The 17,542-nt window shown below is 36.8% G+C and overlaps 1 protein-coding gene across 2 annotated transcripts in view; it reads right to left on the bottom strand.

The window, feature by feature from the left end:
• The window catches only part of PSME4 (proteasome activator subunit 4), a 70,012-nt gene that overhangs the window by 40,404 nt on the left and 12,066 nt on the right, over nt 1–17,542 (bottom strand). For both annotated transcript variants that reach the window (XM_032989310.2, XM_032989309.2), the window contains exons 4-17: nt 15,896–15,940; nt 14,394–14,543; nt 13,191–13,254; nt 9,980–10,054; nt 9,357–9,479; nt 8,791–8,883; nt 7,607–7,872; nt 5,862–6,048; nt 5,113–5,202; nt 3,245–3,309; nt 2,998–3,148; nt 1,251–1,349; nt 811–880; nt 287–354 (exon numbers count right to left, since the gene is read on the bottom strand). In XM_032989310.2, the coding sequence (XP_032845201.1) occupies nt 287–354; nt 811–880; nt 1,251–1,349; nt 2,998–3,148; nt 3,245–3,309; nt 5,113–5,202; nt 5,862–6,048; nt 7,607–7,872; nt 8,791–8,883; nt 9,357–9,479; nt 9,980–10,054; nt 13,191–13,254; nt 14,394–14,543; nt 15,896–15,940 (1,546 nt within the window). The remainder of the gene's footprint in view (nt 1–286; nt 355–810; nt 881–1,250; nt 1,350–2,997; nt 3,149–3,244; nt 3,310–5,112; nt 5,203–5,861; nt 6,049–7,606; nt 7,873–8,790; nt 8,884–9,356; nt 9,480–9,979; nt 10,055–13,190; nt 13,255–14,393; nt 14,544–15,895; nt 15,941–17,542) is intronic.

Genomic DNA, 17,542 nt, shown 5'->3' with positions numbered 1-17,542 from the left:
AAAGCATCTTCTGTTTTTCCCTGCATTGATCCCTCTTCTTCCTCTATCCCTCAATAACTGTATTAAATGCTTTCATTTTATCCCACTTCCACACAGTATATTTATTTTATTCAATCAGCAGTCACTGATGTCCCATTTAAAGCTAAGTAAGAAAAATAAGCTATGCAGTGTCATTCATTCAACATTTGCTTTGTTTTAATAGCAGAAGTTTATTTTCTTATTCTTTCAAGGGCATTGAACAGGATTCAATGCTATACATGCACAGGAAGAACATTCTCTGCAATACCTCTGACAAAAGCTGGAGACTCCAAAGTAGCTCCTTATCTAGTTCTTCATCATGTAATACATCATCATCTAGAGGAACAAGTGATAAGCACTGCTGTAATGATACTGCAGGCAAGTTTTCCAGGCAAATTAAAACATAAACCAGATGCTCACATCCCAGAAGTTTACTCCCAACCCTTCTCTTGCAACCTTCCAATTCACACTGTACCCACATCCAGTTTGAAGCTACTTTAGTCAATTTAACATCTTGAATACTTTTTGAGAAATTAAGGAATGTCCAGAGATATTTTGAACAGCCACATTTTTAAAGAAGCATGCTCCTGTACCCTGATAGATTTCTGTCTTAAAATTACACATAAATAGTCCTTGGTTTGTTTTTTTTTGGATAAAATAATGGACAGAATTAATTTTCTGTCATTGAAATGAAGTTGTGGAAAACACACAGAAGTTTTAAATATTATTTTCATGTTTAACAGAAGTCAACCCAAACCAAAGCAAGTAACACTAGAAATCTTATAAACTTACTGACTGTGAGGTGAGTTATAACATTGCAGCAATGTGGTACAAACAGCTTCAAGGATTCCTCAGGGCGGCACTGGAAACAGCATCATAAATAGTTCAATTTAAAAAGAGACGGAACTTGGCATACACACTGATAAAAATCTTCTAACAACATTATTGAAAAAGAGAGACTAATAGATTGTATCCCAACTCCAATTCAATCTAGAGTCAGCCTGACTTCACAACCTTTAAACACTCAGTAAAACCTCAATTTAACATAAATGCAAGAAAAAGACTGTGAATTAACCTCTCATGCTATATGCAATAATCCAATTTTAGAAGACATAATATTAAGAACCACCTGCATTGACATGAAAAATTAAAAATCTTATGTAATAAAACAGTTGTATTTTTTTTTCTTTTTTAAACTGAAGATCAAGTGAAGTCAGAGCATTTTCTCTCACTTTTACTGCAGCTCGACACATATCAGCAACCATTCGTCCAGCAACTCTTGTCTCAAATATATTTGAAACAGCAAAGTTAAAAACCTTCTCCAAGGCAACCTAAAAATGAATACAAAAAGATGAAGGTTACTTTTGCTTAATAAGAAAACTAGGTATCATAAAATGTTTGATGTTACACAGAAGGCAGCATCTACACATAATACTGTATTCTTTTAAAACAGACTGTAACCACAATTTCACATTAAAAAAAAAAAAATCAGAGTAGAGACACAGAGAAAGCAGTTCTGTAGAATGCCTAAAGCTGAGAAAAATGTAACTACCATCACAGTTAAAGCTGACAGTACTACAGAATAGAAAGATTAAAAACTTATGTGAATACTAACTGCTCAGGAGAAAACTCAGACATGTTATCAGCACACGTGGCCTGCAATCTATTCAACACCCATGTCTAATTGTAAAACTATTGCCTTGAGCAGAAGAATAGAGGATGCTACAGAAGTAGCAGTGACAAAAGGTTTGTCAAAATAGTTTCAGTTCACAGATTTTCACTTTTATCATCATTATTACTATTTTTTATTGCACCACTCAGTTATAGTAACACAGTGTGATTGGAAAATGCAGCAGAGCATCCACTATCGTTAAAATAACACAACTACAGGAAGGTCTACATTCCCCTACCACCAAGAGTTGAAAAACAAAAGAGACTGAGTGCTCTAACTAGAGACGTAATGGAACACTGCCTTAAGCTGGACACACTTATCAAATATTCACTTGAGGAAGAAAAGAGGTCAGATAAATCTTGCTGACTGACATAAGCTTGGGGTGCTTCTGAAAAACTACACAGAAAAACAGTTATTACTAAATAAATAACAGTCCTTTGAAAAGAAAACTATGCTATTTCACATGTGAAATTGATGTAAAGCCAGAACATCCCTTAGTTAATTAAGTCACTAAGGAGGAATTAATTATCAACTATTTAAGTGGCCAGCATACTTTAAAGAAATTTATTACCATCCAATACCTTGCATGCAAGCTGAATTATATACAGTGTAAATTGCATACAATTACATTAATAATGAACAATCAGGAAAAATACAAATTAATTACTTCATAACAAAGAATAAACTTAGGACTTACATTAACCAAAAGATTCCAGACAAAAATCATACCAAGGTGTACAGTGCAATGGTTCAAAATATACTAAACCTAGCATCTCCATGTATATATGTAATATAATGTAAACATTAAAATATGTTAACCCAATCTATAAAATGATTCTGTGTAACAACATGGATTCTCCACCCCCACTCCCCCCAAATTACTTTAATCCAGATACTTTTTCTTATCTCAATAGCCCCGTGGCTCCCTGAACAACTTTTTTTGCCCCACTGAAGAAGTGGTAGGGAGAGAAAGAAAAAAGGAAAACAGGGGATTGGGTAGGTTAACATTACCATCAAAAGACATGAAAAATCATGGCCTAAAATGATGTGTTAAATAAAGTGCTAAAATAAGCTGTTAGAATGATTTCTCCTAAGAGAGCATCAGGAACCAAGAGCTCTGTATTGCTGTACATAAAACTGCCAAGCAAGCTGACAAAGTCCTCAACTTGTCTCCCAGCTCTTTCCTTGGTTAAACATGAAAGTTCACAACAGGACAATAAAGGAAGGAAGAATCTGAATGCCACCAGTCATTCACAATAGAAAATTAAGCCTCTTAAAGTTAGATGGAGAGCCCATGTTCTACATACCTTAAAGATATCCTTTGAGCACTGAGTAAGGATTGTACTGAAAGTAGAAGAGAGACCTAATTCCACTAGACTCTCTAGGTGAGTCATTTTCTCAGTTTCAGTCTCCTCTCTGGTTTGTTCTAGAGTGCTGCTCTCTATAAGTCCAAAACATCTACAGAAATACAGTAAGTACCATATTAGTAAGTGGAACTTCAAAGTTGTATTAAGTTCTCCATGCCAAGCTTTCACCTATCCTTAGCCTACTTACCTATCCATAAACTGCAGTACAAAATCCTCAAATTCAGCAGTCGCCGAGCACAATTCTCTTTCCACCTACAGTTTTCCGATGCAAAAGAAGCACAAAAGGTTGGCTCTTCTTAAGGAAACATAATATAAACTTTAATTCCTATATTAAATACTTCAAAAACACTCCCAATTTTTAAGTGATATGGACTACAGCACATTTCCCATTAAAGTTTGTATACACCCAAGTACACTACATGAAACAATTATTACATTTTCTTTACACTGCCCCGTCCAATTTCCTCACTTAGATGTTTAGTCAAATAACCCCTCAGGGTGAGATCTGCCTCCATGGCTACAACCTGTGGCCTTCTTACTCATCCTCCTTTCCAGCAAGAGGTCAGCAACTGCCAAGTGTGGTGGCAGACTTGGCTCTGCTGACATACTTACCTTAAACATTCAGTGTACAAATTCCTCTTATTTTTTGAGTGGTACAGCTCTGAAGCAATGAAATTAACCTTCTCCCAGAGGCTGAGCATTCTGAATCTGTGCCATCTGTAGCGAGCAGCTGTTCTCTGAGCTACAAGAGTATTCTAGCATTGGACAAGACATCTTACACAGCAGTTGTAACTACCACAGTGGGCACTGCTGCTGCTGCCTCATTTGTAGTATGGCAGATAGAGCTTCACTAGCCATGCGTGAACTGCTGTATCAAAAGCAGAAGCAGAAGTCTAGTGATAAGTAGAGAAACAAAAACTATTTCGCATTCTCTCCTGTATTTTTAGCCATGTGAAAAAGTATGAGAGCAACGCTGGAGAAATTAAGTGCAAGGAGCTCTGAAACTAGAGATGTACATGAAGAGCACTCCCCAGCAGCAAACAGGTGGGGTGAGCATGTCTAATAACAAAGGGGCAGCAAAGGATAAAACACAGAAGAGGAAGATGAGGCTCACTGTCTAATGACGTTAATATCTCTTGACTGGAAGAGATTAACAATCATCTAAAGAGAACGCAATAGAACCTTAATCAGAAAAAAGAAGCACGACTGCAGCAACACCTTAAAGAGAGCGAGTGTTTTTAAATTGTTTCCCATAGGAGGATAACAGCCCTGAAAAGTTAGAGTGTGCACTGTTTTTTTGAAAAATTAATACATAATTTTGGGGTTTGTTGTTTTGGGTTTTTTTGAGGTTTTTTTTTTTTTTTTGGGGTGGGGTTGTTGTGTTTTTTTTGTTGGTTGGGTGTTTTTTTTTAACACATACAAGGTTTTCAACGACAGGAGACTAAATTGCTTCCAGAGTCTCCCAGACAATCAAGTAGGTACCTTCACCTCATTCTAACCTGGACTAGTTTTAAACTAGAAATTATGTATATACATCTTACAACAACACTGTAGTCATCCGCCTTGTTTTGTTTTTCTTTATTGTTACCTTAATAATCTATGGTGACAAGAAGTTTCAAAAATTTAATGGTAACAAAGCAGCTATTTTATTAGACTCAGAAAAATTCAGATGACAAGGGACCTCTGAAGACCACATAGTCCAACCTCCTACTCAAAGCAGGGCAAGCTCAGAGTCAAGTTCCACTACACAGGGTCTTGTGCAGCTAAATGTTGTCATAAAAATAAACTGTTTGAATTGAACCTTATCTCTACAAGATCCTATCACTAAGCAGCAATGCTAAGAATACATGGCCAATTTGCATGATGTCAGCTCTACCACACTGACCAGAAACAAACATGAGCCTAAATCTTCGAGCTTTTGTTGCATTTGTTTAACATAGTTTTACAAATACAAGAGAGTAGCAAGCCTGTAACAGTTCTGAAGAGATTACTACATTGCTAGAAATTAAATTGAAAGCTGTTACAGTTTTGCTTTTATAACTGCACAGCACTTACCTCTGAAAGATCATCTCTTTCTTGCAATACAGATGAACAATCTACTAAAGGCACCAAAGTAGAAAATGTTGCAATGAACTGGAATGTAATCTGTTGAGAGTTGCAAACAGCTCTTTAATAAGCATTACTGTATTCTACACATGAAAAAGCTTTTGCAATTGAAGTATGGAAGCTAAAGCAAATCATTACATTAAAAAAATTTCCAGAACCTAATTCTGTCACCCCAAAACTTTGTTATGTCTGATTTCATATATAAAACTTATCAGTCATTGTGCAAAACCCCCTCAGTTTGCTGAGTAAAGTAACATTTACTTTGTGCTGAACCTCAAAATTACAAAAGCCCTGTAATGTTTACATTGTTTGAACTGTCCATTATTATGGATTCCCGAACATCTGGGCTTTTAGGACCTAATTCAATGAAAACCTAGTGATAAAGGTCTTCCTACTGATCTTAAAAGACCAGGAGTCTTTGGAACATCTATTTAACTTTTTTTAAAGTCAGTACAGTCCTTATCACAATCTGGTGTTAAAGATCCACTCTGCACTGTCTGACAAGCCAAAAGTATTATTCTAAGTTAGAGGCTTGTAATATTAACCTGTTACAAATAACACTGTGAAAAAAAAAAAATTGGACTAGGAACTCCTGGAAACATGAGTTACTCGCTTTTACAAGTATTTAAAAAAAAAGCTTTCAGAATGAACTAGCTGGCTAGCTATCTATTAAAGAAAGGTAAGATTTATACACTCACCATACATTTGCTGAAATCATTTGGATCCACCCCAGGCAATGCTCTCATCAGCAGAGGTAGCATGTGTGTTGGACCTTCAGGAAACCACTTCCCCCCAGACACCAGACTACGAGCTACTCCAATTACGCAGCTTAAAGTAGCTGTGAGCTGATGAGGTTCTGTCAATGTCTCAAGTGCAGGATATGTTCTATAAAGTTTAAGTGCAGTCATATTAGGAACAATAATGTTTCTAGAGTATTCCCAAAAAAAAGTGGATTGTGCAAGTTATTTTCTACAGAAAGCGTACAAAATTTCTGCAAGAAAAATTCAAGCTAATCAATGGTTCAAATTTTTTTTTTTCTATTTTTTTTTCCAATGCACTGAACATTGCTGTATTAGAAAACACTCATTTCATTTGATCAGTCCTGTTCACAAACAATTCAGAATTAAATAATTTGTTAGCAGTTGCAGCATAGGAATTAATAACTGCATGGAGTCCTAAATTAATAATTATGATATTTTGACATTTGAACTTTAAGCTAATGAAAGCTGTGCACTTAAAAGTGTAATAGTCTTGTGGCACGTGTAAAGACCTGATTGCCTCTAAATAGATAAGGGATATTACTTAATGTTGCATTGAAGTCCATACCTTTTTTGTAAACATCTGTTAAGTCCCTGTGATTTTTAAACCTTTTTTTTTTTTTTGCCCCCCAAGTACTTTTTAGCAAACTGCATAACACTTCCTACTGTTATCAATAACCTACAGTTCAAACTACAGTCACAGTGCTACCCCTGCCCCTCTGTCACCCAAAGCACAAAGGACCTACATCTACTTAACAAAATTAATTTGGAACTGCAGCCAAAGCAAACATACCCATGATAGTTTGAACTACTGAGCAGACATTCAGTCTGCTCTCAAAACAGAAAAAGTAGTCATACCCAATACGGGCATCCATTGCTGTCCTCCTCAGAACTGTTATGCTTCAAATGTTTTCATATAAGAGCAGATTTATCAAGTTTTTACAAACATTTGAGTCAGTAAAATATGGAACTCGGGAAGGGCTCTTCAAGACAAACTCATTTTTCCACTGTTGTTACAGTATGAGCTATTGAAGTACAAAAGATTGGATAGGAAGGGGAACACAGATAGGGACTAGGAAGAAACCTTTTCATTGGGGCAGGAAGGAGTTACATTTTTCTTTCTGAATTTCAGGGACCAAGGCATTAGTAATAGTACAAAGTAAGTATTTCACATGGGCACATACTTATTTGCCTATGACAGTAATTTTAAACAATCTGTAACTGTAACATTCTCTGACTCAAAACATAAACTTATGCTTATTACTACACAAACACACAATACCATCATTTATATGCCTTCTCACTAGCTTTCAATTGGGCAAATAAGGTGGCTCATGAATAAAGGTTACAAAGCTGCTTTTTCAACGGATCCACTATCTGCTACTAAATGCCAAAAGAAATGCAAACCGCCTGAGGACTACCCTATATTGCACAGGCTGTGAACAGCTGCCAGAACCATTCTGTTTGCCAGGTGTTTAAAAACCAAACAAATTAATTAAAATAAAAACCAAAGTCCTCCTTCATGCCCTGTCCTGACTCAGGTGATTGCTTAGAGGTATGTATTCACAGCTCCTCTCACTGCAAACATTCATTCCCAGCAAGGAAATTGCTTATCATTTAACACGACTGCTTGGCGTATTTATTTGCTGGGAAGGGAACAGGGAAGTTGTTTCTGCAGAACTTACTTCTCAAGTACAGGTGGAATTACTAATTCAGGACGCATCAGTGCAAGGTTCTGCAGGGCTTGAGCAGCCTCCAGGCTTCCAGTTTTACTAAACATAGCCAGAAGAACAGGTTGAATAATGCATTCTACAAAGTCTGTAACATCCTGATCTGTAAGTTTATGACTATCAGGCACAGGAGTTAACCAAGTCATTTTCTTGTAGCGCTCACGATGCAGCCTTCTGACAACACCACTGGGTAGCCTTTGAAGTAGTTTCATCAGTTTGTTCTGTTGAATATACAAGAAATGCTACTCAATTACTTGGTAGTAGCAGAATCTGAGCTGCAAAGTGTACAACAAACAACTAATAAGCCAGTATCTTGAAATTATACAAAAGCAATAAAGGAATTATCAGAAGAGTTCTAAAATACAATGTTCACAGTATGTCATTAAACTTCAGTTCCCAAAATATTAAAAACTATGTTGCCAGCACTATGCTTTATGATTTAAAATTCATGAAAAATATACACGAAGGATACAGTCAATCATCAAGATTACTTACCAGAAATTAGGACATCTTTGAGAGGATTCTCTATGCATTCATATGTAAGCAAACACCCTATTCCAGAACGAGTCAGCTCCTTCGGCACTGCTTGGACCAGCCTTGCTATTTCAATCTGTACTTTCTACCAGCTATCACCGGAAGATTCTTACGTTCTCTAGCAGAAGACTCCTACTAGCTACACCATCAAAAAGTTAATACATATCTCATCTGATGAAGCATAAAAATCTTGTTCGCTTTGGTTAATCAAAACTAGATTTTGCTAACTTGGAGACAGTGGATCAGTAATAAAAAAAGCTATATCACACAAGTAATACCGATGCTGTATATTCCCCTCCTTTAAAGTGCTGACTTCTTTTTCCTAGTTATATATGAATTAGATGTCTAGTTTTGGACTTCTAAACTGCACTTGGGTTAGATGTTTGCAAAATAGTCCCATTAGCTGTGGTCCTGACATCAGAATAAAAGCACAACTTGAATGACAGTACAATCACCTATCTTGAAAATTAAAGCCTCAAAATATTATACAACCAACAGACAATCTAGCTGTTGGAACACATGGTACACCTATCAGCATGTTTGATTTGAGAGGTTTGACCACTGAATTTATAGCCAGTTACTGCCTTGACACACAAACAACTCACCAGCCAGCGCCCATTATTTGAGGGATGGTAAAAAGAGGCAATGCTATTGAACAATCCAGACAAGTGCTTCTGCACTAGTTTACTTGGTCCACCCTGTAAAAAATAAAACACAGAATTTTATTACACATAATAAATGAAAATGAACAGGTAACACAGTAGTATGAGGTACAAGTGAGCACACTCATGACAACAATACCTCAAAGCATCAAATCACATCTGCAAATTCCCTCCCTTCCCCACCCTCGGTTCAGCACGAAGTAGCAAGTTCTCCCCATCTGATCTGATGAGGTTCACCCTATAAGTCATTCAGCTGTTCAGCAGGTCCCAAGTGTGTATCCCCAGAGGCACTTGTATCTGGTTGTTCGTTTCCAGGATGCCACAGACAGCAGCTGTGAAACAAACCTTTCCATCAACATTCCCAACCGAGAGTTGAAAACAAACACTGGGCAAAAGATAACCTAAGAACACACTTCAGGAGGGAGCTAAACAGAACAGACAATTTTAAATACACATTTCCTTAAAGCTTTCTATTAGTTTTTGTTTCACTTTATGAAAGAGTTACTAACCATCATGGCTGTGATCCACATTACTGCATGTCCTACATCATAAGCGTTTGTTAAGAATCTTGGAACAACAACTTGATTGCTTCCCACTGGAAGATTTAAACTTCTCAAAATTCTAGTAAAAATCTGAAAAAAGGAAAACAACATTGGCATGAATTAATAAATTAAATGGCATAAATTAATTTTCTAATCAAAATGTGGGTGGTTTTTTTTTTTTAAACAATCTAACTACTATGAATACTGCTATAAACATCTTTTTAAAAACCCGCAAGCTGGAAGATTCATATATACTATTTATCAAAAGGATATAATTAAGGGCCATTTCCACAAGAACATGGGATTAGTTACACAATCAGACAGCACTTGTATAGTAAGGTACGTTGTCGCTTTGGTTTGCTTTTGAGTCAGGTGGTAACAGTAACAGCTTCCAATGCTGTGCATTACAAAAGGACAGCTCAAATTTTCCAGGTTAAACTTAGGTCTTCACATGAATGCACCCCATTTGAAAAAAAATAGGCCACTGCAGTATAAGACCCATACAGGAAATATGAATTATTCTTAGCATAGTAACACTGAAGACTTATCTCAAAGTAAGCAAAACAATTTCATGACATGAGAAATATTACCTTCGGTACATATGGATCCCAGTCTATGTACCCGATGTTATCAGTGGCCAAGCGAGCAAAAAGATTTACTAGATGCTGAAAACAACCAGAAAAGAAAACAATAGTCATCAGAATATATTTATAATAAAAGATGCACAAACCCCTCAAATCTACTTTACAGATGCAAGATAAAAGCTACCCATGGCACTAAAGCACTTGTAAAGGGAGATTTCACTCTATCGGAAACCACCAATACCATATTTCATAATGCATCTGAATTCCTACCTTCAGGAGTCCAACCCATTGCTCATCTGAGCACTTACAAAGCAGGTAATTGTGATCTAAGTTCTGGTAGAGGCAGCCTGTCAGAATATACACCCCCATCTCTTCAGAATTTTTTTTTTAAGTGTAAAGATGTACTGGCAGTACTTCTAGAAGGTATACTCACACCCTCCCTCTCCCCATGCACTGTGAATTAACACGAAAGGCAGAATGCATTCACTACCATTTTAATTCTCAGCCATTTATTGTTAGAACAACTCTGAAGAACAGTGCTATGCCCACTATTCATCTCTGTAGCAAAGGTTTGGAACAAACTCCAGGTGACAGAAGAGAGATTTCCCAATAAACCCACAACACAGTTTAAGCGAAGCAAAAAATCTCCTAACAGAACAGGCTCTAGGTTGGCAATTTCATTGACTTCTCTAACAGAAACCTGCTACCTACTTTCAGAGCCTTTGCACAGAAGACTATTTGGATTAGTTACTGGAAAACATCTTAAGGAATATTATGAAGACTGCAACCCTACCAATCAACGCATCAGGAATCTTCTTTTATGCAAGAATGAGACAGGCTCTGTAGAAGACAGGAGGTTTAAGAAGAGAATAAACAGGTATCCAAAGACAAATGACTTCCTGGCAAGGAAAAGGTCCCTATGCTATATCCACTTTGGCTGCCAATGTATCATCCTAGTTCTTGGTAACTTTGATCACAAAAATCACATACCACGAAGACATTCCACAGTAACTGTGAGAGCAGCATAACAACTGCTTATGATTGTCAATTCATCCACGGTTCCTACTCAACAGCAGAGCTCTTTTACGTGAGCCAAATGTGGATACTGGCCTAAAATAGCATCTATACATAGACATTGAAGATAATTCAACCAACACATCTTGAAGGACTATTTTGCTTCTCCAGGATCCATCCCACTGAAAGTGTGCTTGCCTGTGCTGATGGCTGTCACATTTGTAAGCTTTGGTTTATATACATCTGTGGCTTGTAAACATCACAGGCATTAGCTGTCAGGTAGGATGACAGTATGTGACTATCTATAAAGAATTAGACACTCCATCACTGGAAGACAGTCTCAAGTCCAAAAGGTAACTGAAAGATGTCCTCAGGAAAGACAGTTATCAGGACTAAACAAAAAAGGAGATGAAGTCTGACTCTCATATCCTGATCGTGAGAAAGCACATAATCCACCAACACTCCTTTTATGAGCTTGTCCAAATAGGGAAAAACCTATCAAGTGTTCAAGAGCCTTGATGCTTCTATCAGTATCCTGAAGCTATGGCAAACCCAAAAGGAAGGGCCTTAAATAATCCTGCCTAATTCAGAAACAGATATTCACAGAACAGTTCACCTCTCAGTCTAAAAGATGATAGCTTTGGAAAACCCACAAATTCAGTGGAGGACAGTCAAATCTGACACAGCCCGAAGACAAGTGTTACGTATTCTTAAATGCCCTACCGTTTTTGTTTGTTAGTAGGAAATACCCACTGAAAAAAAAACCTTCCCAGGCACAGAAGCAATTGATTCTATAGCTCCCCTTCAAACAGCAAGTCTAACTCCTGCCAAAGCAAGCTGAGAAAAAGCTTGCAGCACACAGAGGCTTAAATTGGACTGCATAGTCAGAATCCATATGTCTAATTATCCGCATCCAAATCTGATGAAATGAACAAGCCTGCCCTTAAGAAGTGGACAAGACAGCAAAGGAAACAAGACGTGAAAGCTCTGGGAAAAAATAAAGTTGTCTGAGCCTTCTGAACAAATTGTCAGAATAGAGTAGAAGATAGGAAAAAAAAAGTATCAGAGGTAACTTATGAAAGAGTGTTGATGATTATTTGTTAGACTGTTTGACAGAAACCAACCAAATCATGATATTAAAGTGCAGGCTGTCATCCTTCTGTTAGAAAGAGTAGACAGAACTGTGATTTTTTGGACAGCTATCAGAAAAATGCAGAAATGTCTTAAGACAAATCTCAAACAAAGCTTTGGCAATCACCCCTGTTCAAATTTGGATGGTTGCCAACTGTTGAAACAGAGACTTGCCTTCTTTTATTGTGATGAAACAGAACTCAAACCTCAGAGACCTATACACAAGCCTTTTCACAGAGAAATTGTCAGAAACAGAACATGCTGCGAAGGTAACTTTCAGCCATGTTTCAGAAAGCAGCTTTTTCCAAAGACAGTGAGAAGTCCTCCTTGTGTATATAGGCAGGAGATTAGTAGAAGGAGCCAGATGGTCAATGAGCTTATGTTCATACTGAGTATGGAAAAAATCTGGTAATACGCCAAGTTTCACTGCAGTAAAGCCAAGGCATAGGTCAGCTGACTTCAGTAGCACCTAAATTGCCGGTGGTGTTGTCTCAGGAATGAGATTCTATTTTATTTCCCAAGTTTGTATCTAGTTATATGAGACACACAGAAAAAAGGCAGAGAGGAACACATTAGACTGTTTTACTTGAAAGATATAGCCCAATGGTATTTTTGGCCAAGGGGAGTACAGGTTCTTTACTGTATCTAAAATAGAGATGACAACAACTCACTGCAGTCAAGGCAAAGCATTACTACTCAAAATTAGGGATCACAAAAAAGATCTGTTAAGATATAAAAGATGGGACTTTACAGAATCACAATTTATAGAAATCACAATAACACTGTGCATCATCGTAAGCAACAGCAGGCAGTCTGCAAAATGCCAGCACTCCCAAGGCTGGAAAGAAAAGCTGCCTGAGCTAGCTGTTAAACAGTGTACAGCAAGCAAAAGTGCAGACTCATTTATTCAGCCTGTAATTGCTTGCTAACAGTCATGAAATTATTGTCTCTGCTTTCCTGTACTACTTAAACCAGAAGGAAAAAAAATTCATTACATCACTGCTTGACTTCAAGGCCTTGCAAGCACATTGTAGAAATGGTCTTCTAGTGTAGATGAGAAGTAAATACTTACCCCTTCCCATTGGGGCAGATTTTGAACTGACACCCAAAGGCCTATAAATTCATCAAACCAAAGTCTGCAAGAGAAGAGAATCAAAATGATTTTGATGTTACGAAAGCATTTCCTTCACTGGGTATTTATCCCTCACTTTGCCAGGTGGTCACAGGAAGTGACCTGCTCCTCAACTCATTCAAAAGAGCACGGATCAACATGGAAATGCTTCTACCACTTTGCCTCCCACTCCATCCTCCCTACTCTAATCCTGACATTCAGTCCTTGCTTCCTGTACCTCTCCTGCTCTTATTCTTTTCTGATCCCTGCCTCTCACACAAGTGTTTCACCATGAGTTTCCTTATCTACTTCAGCTTCACCATTTCATTACATACTGCCATCCCAACACAGGTAAACTTGATGAAAATAAATCACACTCCATTGCCCTCTACCTTAGAGTCTAAAATTTGTCCCTATTGACCAATGGTTACAAGTATAATTTACTCTGAATTCTCCTGAAGCCAAGAATACAAACCCTCCGTATCAGTCTCGTAACTCACCTTTATAAACTACATCCACTCCTTTGCCTCAAGTTTTCAGTAATCCTACAACACAAATACTTCTAGCCTAACCAGCCCAAGTAACCTCTACGTGCACTAAACATCAGTGGCTTACGTTTCAAAGTTCAGTAGTTCTGCCTTAAAGATGATCCACACACTGTCCCATCCTGCAAATGTTTCTCCTTTAATTCCTAAACTCATTTACTATAGCATATCTTCACACTATCTCACATTTCCATATCTTGACAGTGAACTAAAGACCTCTACTTCCCAACACCATATTTGTAGTAACAGCTATACTTTCATCTACATGAAGTACTCATCAGAAGCTACCCCAAATTAAACAGAAGGTAGGACTTAAAGCTGCACTATGGTGAATGATCTTTACTTGTAAGACTATTTAATTCAATTTAGTTTGCTTTGTTGTATACTGCATGCTTTACACTAAAAAAGGGAAAAACTCATTAGAGAATAGGTATTAAGATTCCCCCAGATAACTTTTGTAAAAGAAAAATGCTGACAGAATTTCTCTCTTGAACTCCTTCCAAAAACGCTGTTAAAAGCCACCATTCAATTTGCTGGTTGACTTGAAGTCATCCTGTAAAAGATAACTGCTTGCATTTGCAACAGAATACTGTACCAACAGACATTCAATCACACTTACTTGAAACCCTTCTGGTGAAGTTCAGGAGGAAGGGTAGTAGGTAGAAATAGTTCAAAGTAGGTAATAGCCTTTTGCATGGTAACATCAAATGGACACATTAAAGGCCTCCATTCATCTAGCATCTCTGCAGTGGCATCTTCTGGAAAATATCTGAAAAAAAAAATGAACATATACAGGCTTAGCTTTAAAGTCTGGGTCTTTTTTAGGCATACTTAAAACTATCTACTAATTTGCCACAAGTCTTAGTTTTAAAGGTCAGACCACATACTCAGAGTCAACAGGCAGTCCTCAATTCCACTTAACCTTCATGAAACACAGAGTTAAGACATGAAGGACATCATTTCAAGACCACAAGTGTAAGAATATTCTGTACAATGAAGAGCCATTTCAATGTGAAGGCTGGTCAAAATAAAACAACTACAATTCACATTTGATAAAATAGAAAAGAGATAATTTAAGGCACAATGAACATTTACTGGAACACTGAAAGAATGCCAGTTATTTAATTTCTTTTAAAAGAAATATCCATGCAATGCAGTATTTAAAATGCATACCAGATACAACTGTTTATATAACGTAATTATTGCGGTTGATATGGGGCCAACTGGAAATAACATTATCCATGTCCCAACTGCAAGTCAGAATTTTCAAGAGACAAATATCATATTTTCATTTTTAAAACAGTGTGCTTCAATTACATTCGTATTCATAACAGATACCAGAAAAAAACAACACTGAAAACTAATAGATTTTATTTAGCTACAAACCCATATAAGTCTGGGAGAAGTGTAAGGTTGTTTTATCTTTATGTTCCTCATACTAATAGTATGTGTTTAGAACAGCATCTTCTATAAGAACGCTCAATAGAGTAACACTGGTACGTGAAACAACTGTTCCCATGAAAGCAGATGACTACAAATGGCCACATGACTGGTAAATAGAAGAGAAGTCTCTTCTCTGCATCTTTGTAGTATCTTAAGCTGCTAACAAAGTAAATTAGTGCAGAGAGTAAGACTGGTTCAGGCACACATGTTCCCAGTGAACCTATGAGCACAGAAGAACAAAAGCAATGGTGGCCTTATCTAGGGATATCCTGGCTTAACTATTAACAGATTTTCACCTAAGGCTTTAAAAAAACCAAACAGCAACAACAACTAACCACCTTACACTCTGTTTAAATATTACAACATGGAACATGCCTGTCATTTTGTTTTCGTTTTAAGCAACCTATGAACCTCAGGTATTGATCATTCATAATGCAGTAAACCAGGAAAGTCTCTACTCTTCACCCCAAACTTCTTTAACGAGTTGGGACAATACCAACCAAGGAATGACTAGTAGGGTGAGGAGGTTGGTTTTGGATTTCTTTTAAATACTTTTCTTCCCCCTCTTAAAGTAATATTAAAGATACAGGCTTAAAAAAAAAAAAAAAAAAAAAAAAAAAAATCACACAAAAAAACCCCAAAACAAAACAAAACAAGAAAACAACAGCAAACACTTACGGTCTGCAGCTCTTCACAAGTGTTTTCAGAACACTTTCTACGGAACTGAAACAAGAAAGGAAACGTTGAGGATAGTGTATTACCAAATTTCAATGACAGCACAAAATAAACAACCATTTGCTCATTTTTCCCACAAGAGCTTAAGGTAACGTTGACGCAATTAGATGTCTTCTGTGACCATGCAGTAACTAATTCTACACAGACCTAATCGTAATGATTGAAATTGCATTGCTAATCTCCTGGTTCTACTTTTCACATACTACTCTAGTATTTACTGCATTTAAGTGCAGAGCGAAGATTTACTATAATTTCTTAGATGTGATATCCTACATTTTATCCATTAACAACCAGCAGAGCAAGGCAGCTCCCCAGGGAAGTTGAAAATACAAACAGAAAAGAAAGTGTTTATGGACTTAATATTTGTAAGATAAATAAAAGCAAAAGACTTCAGAAAGTTATTACTAAGATTCCAAACACCATATCTTCTACTCTTTTCAATCTGGTTTCAGTTTTTGTCCAGTGGTTCTAAGAAAGACAAGTGAGTTACCTGCAAATCAATGGTTATTTCATTAGCTTCCCTTACAATTAACAGCCAATTTTTTAAAAGTGTTTTCATCCATAGCAAGAAAACTTATTTGAGAAATCATTTTAATATAAATTGTCACAGGATGTCATCAAACCACTTAAAAAAGACTAAGCCTCAGAATAAACTCAGGATAAGAGGGAGGGGGAGGAGAGCAAGATCCATCAAATGGAACCATAAAGCTAGTAAATTGTCATGTTATTCAAATCTTCTGTTAATTACAAAATGAGATCAAGACTAAATTGCATTTTATTCAGAAACCATTCCCTGACTTAAAGACAAGTTCTGGCAAAAGAACTTCCTATACCTTTTAGTTGTACTTTCTATAGAGGAAAACTGCATCCTTTAATTCATCATCAAAACCTATCATACATAAATGCTATTTTGATCAGAAAAATATGATGTAAATATATCACCTTCAGAATTTTAGCAAAGATCAGTTTAGGTCAATTGAGACACACAAATATCAAGCATGCACACACTCTCTCTCTAGTCCTACACAAAATAAACTGATCCCATACAAGCCAGAAGAAATACAAAACAGATACATCACCCTTCAATACCTCAACATTCAGTGCAAGCCAACAAAAGCCCACCCAGCCCTCCTAACACTACTTCAGATCAAGCAGTGCTCTAGAAGATGCAATTTCTGTAGATTTATGAAACAGTGACAAAGTAAATCCATGTCCTCACCCAGAACGAACATTTTATGCTGAATGACAGCTTCTATAATCTAAAGAGGAATGGTCAACCACCCACTAAACAAAAATAAGATCAAACTCTGCAAGAAGATCAAAGATTCTGGGCTAAAGTGAATACTGTTCTTGAAAGAGTTAGCAAATAGATAACAGTTGTTCCAAGAGTAGATAAATAAAGCATGAACCAGCAACATTCTTTAAGAGCATTAAAAATTAACATGAAAAATGTCTGTGTGACAAACACAAAAAAGCTATCCCTATACTATCACACTTCACTGAAGTAAACTATTGCTAAGGAGAACCTGGTAAGAAACTCTGATGTCAGATATCAACAAGTCTTTCAAATTCACAAGTTCTGTCAGATCT

The sequence above is a fragment of the Tyto alba genome, unplaced genomic scaffold (genome assembly GCF_018691265.1).
Source record: "Tyto alba isolate M040663 unplaced genomic scaffold, T.alba_DEE_v4.0 Super-Scaffold_16, whole genome shotgun sequence".
In the NCBI taxonomy this organism is placed as follows: Eukaryota; Metazoa; Chordata; class Aves; order Strigiformes; family Tytonidae; genus Tyto; species Tyto alba.
Note: the sequence above shows the minus strand (reverse complement) of the source record. Positions and strands in the feature narration are given on the sequence as shown.